This window comes from Pygoscelis adeliae, unplaced genomic scaffold (genome assembly GCF_000699105.1).
Source record: "Pygoscelis adeliae isolate BGI_AS28 unplaced genomic scaffold, ASM69910v1 Scaffold15, whole genome shotgun sequence".
In the NCBI taxonomy this organism is placed as follows: Eukaryota; Metazoa; Chordata; class Aves; order Sphenisciformes; family Spheniscidae; genus Pygoscelis; species Pygoscelis adeliae.
In genome coordinates, this window is record NW_008824988.1 from 222,894 (window position 1) to 228,450 (window position 5,557).

General features: G+C 41.6%; 1 protein-coding gene across 1 annotated transcript in view; it reads right to left on the bottom strand.

Annotated features, from left to right (window-relative positions):
* LOC103918720 (multidrug resistance protein 1-like) overlaps positions 1–5,557 on the bottom strand; it is a 35,710-nt gene that overhangs the window by 4,350 nt on the left and 25,803 nt on the right. The window contains exons 21-24 of the mRNA XM_009326112.1: positions 3,673–3,876; positions 2,719–2,819; positions 1,214–1,354; positions 566–722 (exon numbers count right to left, since the gene is read on the bottom strand). Coding sequence (XP_009324387.1) covers positions 566–722; positions 1,214–1,354; positions 2,719–2,819; positions 3,673–3,876 — 603 coding nt within the window. The remainder of the gene's footprint in view (positions 1–565; positions 723–1,213; positions 1,355–2,718; positions 2,820–3,672; positions 3,877–5,557) is intronic.

The window sequence follows — 5,557 nt, forward strand, 5'->3', positions numbered from 1 at the left end:
CTGTTTTTTTTTTGTTTCCCCCCCCCCCCCCCGACTTTAGAGCAAAACAGATTATTCATTAAGTTAGATTTGACTTCACAAGAGCACATTTTTACTTGTAAGGGTTTCCACAGTTGTAAGAGGATGGCTTTTGGCAAACTGTTCTGTCTCTGAAGGAACTAGTCTCTCTTATCTACAAAAAGAGTAGAAAAATGCATTTGTATTTTATTTCTCCTGTAAACCCTTACAAAGACAACACAACTGTTAGTGGAACTGACATTGTCAGTGTTTTCCTGAAACCATTTAAGATGTGGGTCAGTAGAATGAAAAGTATTTTTTTTAGCTCATTCAGAGCAATACTACATTTAAAGCTGTACACTTCTGACTGAAAAACGGAAATAATATGGTCTATTCTATTAAAAAAAATATAATGAGTCAGTACCACTATTTTATATAATGTCTGTCTTTTGTGACACCCTAAAAAAATATGAAGCTATGAATACAGCTGCAGACAATAAAACATTACTAATTTAATACTAATTAATTAATACTAAAACCCCCAAACAACAAAAAAAACCCCTCTTACCAATTTGTGCGCTTCTTCACTGTAACTGTCAATTAGAGGTTTTCTGTCCAAAAGTTGAAAGATTCTTTGGGCTGACATTCTAGCTTTGCCATAATCTGGTGCCAGGGAAGCAGACTGACCAACATTCATAGCTGCAAATATAACTGAAGAGAAGACTCTAAAAAACAAAACACAAAGCCTCATTCATTTCAGGTAGAACAACGCATTGTTTTCTTCATGTGTAAAACAAACCTTCAGAATAAAGTTTTTTAGCGTCTTTAGATTATGACATTTCTGGAGCTCCTCACCCTGCAAAATGTCATCCAGTATTAGGAAGTTCTATTTGTTCCTATAACTACTTTATAGATGAGCAGTGGTGTCACACCATTTCTCTATGTAATACCCTCTGCCTGGAAGGAACGTCAAACAGCAAAGACTTCTCTAGAGTAGGCGTGCTGAGCATGGCCACATGCTTGCTGCTTCACTGCCTGCATGCACACCTTTCCCCAAAACAGCCCTTCTGCCCAAACTGCACTCCCAACCAGACTGAATTCCTAAATCTCTATGCCCCATTACCTCTGTAAGTTGATGAAATAATTTGCATGCATTGAGATCACTGTCACATGTTTAGATTTTTTTTTTTTTTTGCGTTTTATAAAGTATACTCACATAAATACATTTTCAAAGTTGCTCAGACAATGGGCAATGAGCCATGCCCCAAATCTGAAGACTGCTGCATTAATAAAGTAGTTTGCACACTGAGCTACTCCGTAGGTAAATCCATAGAAAGGGGCTTTTGTCAGAGAACGTCTGATAAAGGAAGAGACTTTCCGTAAATAACTTGTGAAACAGAAATAGCAGACAGTGGCTGGGGGATGGCCAGATTTCTCGGTTAAAACTTTCAAGCAATAAAACTCACCCCCTGAAAACACAACAAATCAGCCCAGAACACATGCACTCACAAACAAGCCCTGCCAGACCCTAAAAGCACCCCGCATCGTGACATGGAACTGCCCTTAGGACAGAAAGTTCGAGCAATGAGATCCTTCATCCTCACTTATGCTATCTTGAATCTCTTCCTTTGCTTTTCTATAGCAGGGCAGGTCACTAAAGCAGTTAAAAAATAATAAAATTTAATAACTACCACATATGACCCATTTTATTAAGAAAACAAGCAGGCTCCAGCCCAGCCTAAGAGCTGCCTGCGGGCTTCCGCCAGGTCTTCCCATCCGAGCAGAGACCTCTCATCCCGATTCAGAGCAGGGACATATTGCTGGGTATCCCCGCAGGGATTCAGACTAAGCCTCTATTTCTCAATCCGTCCTTCTGAAGAAGTTTCATTTTGTGTAGCTAATTGAATGCACACTGAATCAGAGTCCAGAGGACTCTGCCCTCATGGTTTAGGATGCTCTCTGAGGAAATGAAAATCTCCTTTCTAGTCTGAGCTGTAAATCAGAGACCTTTGACAGTCCAGGTGAGCATCCTGCCCATATCGGGGATATTACCAGTTCACCAGACACTGAATTTTGACACTGTTTTGGCTGAGGACAGATTATACAATGCATCATTTTCAATTCCTCCTTTTACATTAGTTACCTTGAAGGAGGAAAGAAACAGATTAGATTTTGGCTATTTTGTTTAGATAAAACGGAGCTAGAAAAATCTGGCATCCCTGATTATTCGAATGCTTTTCAGTGGAGACAAGTCAGTGGGATGTAGCGGGTCAAACAAGGGAAACACGAAGTTCATTTCAAGGTTTCAAAAGTCATACGAGGGGAATAGAACTGGTTTATGTTATAAAGGGTGTGGTATGGGAGTTAACTGTCAGTTCCTGAGTTAACTAGTATCAATCCAATACACTGAAATGGAGAGAACATATGTCTTATATTCTAGGCATACAAAAGAAAACACAATATTCTCTAACACATATGCAGAGAATGCAGTTTATAAAGTGTTTGCATAATGAAAAGGAAAATCCTGCAAATGTTTTTTCACTCTGCATTTAAGAATGTATATTAAAATATACCAAGTGAACAAATTTCAAAACTATGTAAACTGCTATTGATACCCTTCCCAATCTTTTGGGTATTGGATAGTTTGCAAGAAATGTATTTACAATAAGTCTGAAAGACTAAAATGTACAAGGAAAGAGTTATTAAAGAAAAAAATCCCACCTATATGGACCATTCAAACTTGTAACGTATCTTTCATAAAATGCTTCCTCCCTGGTCAGTGAAGCTACAGTTCTTATGTTTTCAACTGATTCTGTTGAAATCTAAATTGGGAGATAAAACAAGTAAGAGGTAATCCCTTACCACTGCAATCTACAACATATCTCCTAAACATTCGATCTCTTCTCTAGCACTTGTTGTTTTAGATCAGAAAGTGTTTGCTTAAGAGACGAGACTGAGGTCTATTACCAGGTGAAGGAAAGCCCAGAGCAACGAGATTATTCACCCCACAGTCACAAGACAAGGCGGGGGCTGAAGCCAACAACGTATTTGAGTTCAGAACCTTGGGCCAGCACGCAGGAGGCATCAGCAGCCCCTGCCCTAACCCGTGGGTTGTGATCCCGATGATTTAAACCCTATTTCATAAAATAGGAACAACCCCAGTAATCTGGACACAGCTTGCACTTTTGCATGGACTACTTCTGTCTCCTGGAAGAGAGCTACAAAGTGAAGAAAGGCAGTACCCTGAAAGAACTGAGCACATTAATGGTTTGCATTTTATGATGGAATAAAAATAGTAGCAATGTCAGGGCTCGGTGGCTCAGCCCTGCAACGCTTCTGGCCACAGCACAGAGCAGTGCAGAGCTAAGCCGCTCGCTCTAGGCACAAGGCGCACCAGTGCCGGGGCTTCTGCTGTTACAGCTGTCCCTGCCCAGAAATCCACTATGGAAGCTTTCAAATGCATTTTTATAGCCTAATTTACAGATGTTTTGTGTTATTTATGTTTTGCTTTTCTCAGGGATATATAAACATTCCCTTCATCCCCCACCCAGTCCTCTCCTCTCCTCTTCCCCTTTCATTTATCTTGGATAATTGAGTCAGCTGTAATATAGCTACAGTGTTGTCCTTAAAAGTGATCTCACACCATAACCCTGTCGTTAAAATTGGAGAACTTACTCTTCCAGCCTCTTCCAAAGCTTTTTGATCTTTTGCGGCATGACCGGACACAGAGCTAACTCTTGCAGCATTTGTAGCAATAACGAAAGGAATGCAGGCCAGGATAAGCAAAGTTAACTGCCAGCCGTATACAAAAGCAATAACGATGGCAGTCAGAAGGGTAAAGACAGTCATAGTCATCAGTCCAAGTCGGCTTCCAGTTGCCTAAGAAAACCCCAGAAACCCCCAGATATCCATCATTAGATTTTCTTTTTGTTTTTTTTATATCACCACTTGAAATCGCTATACAGTCAAGGCCAGTGGTTCAGCTGGAAAATGAAACCATGCGTGGTCATGTGCGTGGACATTATGCACCTACTTATGTAACTGTTCCTAGATGTTCCTCTTACCTGCCAGCATTCAGGCCTTCAAGAGAGGTTAAAGGAGTCTAAACGGTCGGTCACAGCAGTTGTTTAATGAAATATATATCTGGGACTTCTTACACTACCTGAGGCACAGAAGACTGTGGCCACTGTCATGGTAGGGCAGGTTGGCTGTTGGGTGCCCAGCATTAGGCAAGATGGGCTTCCTTCTAACAGCAGTCATCCATTGACCCATCCCACTAACGGTGGTGGAAACTACTCATCCTCAGGTTCTCACACTGCTGCACCTGGGGCTGGGTTCTCAGAAAAATATTTGAATTTGGCCACCCTGCAGAAATGCTTTATCTCAGCAGGGATAACGAGTGGGAAAGATGAACTCACACTGAAGAACTCCTGTCTCCTCCCAGCCTGTGTAACCTTTTCATCAAGAACTTTTAAAATGAGAGATGATTAGCATCCAGCATCCGGGTGGGCTCTGATCTGCAGAAAAAAGGTCTGAAAACAGCCCTGTGGAAATAGTTCATCTTCCAAAATTTGGCTTGATGGAAAAAACAAAAATCCTTGGGCGGGAAGCAAAACTCTTCTCTCTTTTGCCAAAGACTTTCCTGCCCTGAAAAGACTTTTCTTGTTCAATAAATTTTAAAATAGTAATAATTAAACCAATGCCAAGGTGAATTGATGCCATATGTTCTAGGGGCTGCACATAAAGATGGATTTGGAAACTTGAGCCAGCACAGCATGAGGCACGGTACTTACTTACTGACACTCTGTAGTGCTCCAGAGAACACAATAGCTTTGGAGAGCAATTCATGCCCTTAGTTGGCTTTTGTAGTTAGGGGACCCTGTGCACCCCTCCTTTCTACTGTCCTGACAGGGTGATATAGTTCAATGCCACTGAAACAAACCGGAACTTTAAAAAATGAAAATGACTTAAGTTTTGTCAAAAACTATTTTCTCACTACTAGCCCATAAGGAAGGAGGGCAGGAGAGAAACAAAAGTCTACTGAGACTGAAAAACATAGGGATTAAAGGGTGTTTGATGTACAAATTTGAAGGACACAAAGACATCTTAAAACAGAAAACTTTTCCTCTACAAGTCCTGCAGTGATTTTTTTTTTTTTTTTTCTCAGGGAGAAGGGAAGAAACGGAGAGACATTTGGCAGATCATCAGGGACTGCTGATGAGGTGAGCAGTAGGACGAATTGTGCAGAATCTGCCATATTCTCCTGCCAGTGTCCAGTGTCCACCTCTCTCATACCAGTACCTTGAGTCATTCCCTCCCCTGGCCACCGCCCTCCCTGGTGTTCTTTATTAATGCCGGGCCATTTCTTACTGTTTGGCTTGCTTGTGTGTGAAGCACATTTGGTGGGAATGGGAGGAAGAATTATCTATTTAGACAGGTGTACTCTGCGCTGGGTAAAAAACTGGCTGGACCGCCGGGCCCAGAGAGTTGTGGTGAATGGAGTTCAATCCAGTTGGCGGCCGGTCACGAGCGGTGTTCCCCAGGGCTCAGTATTGGGGCC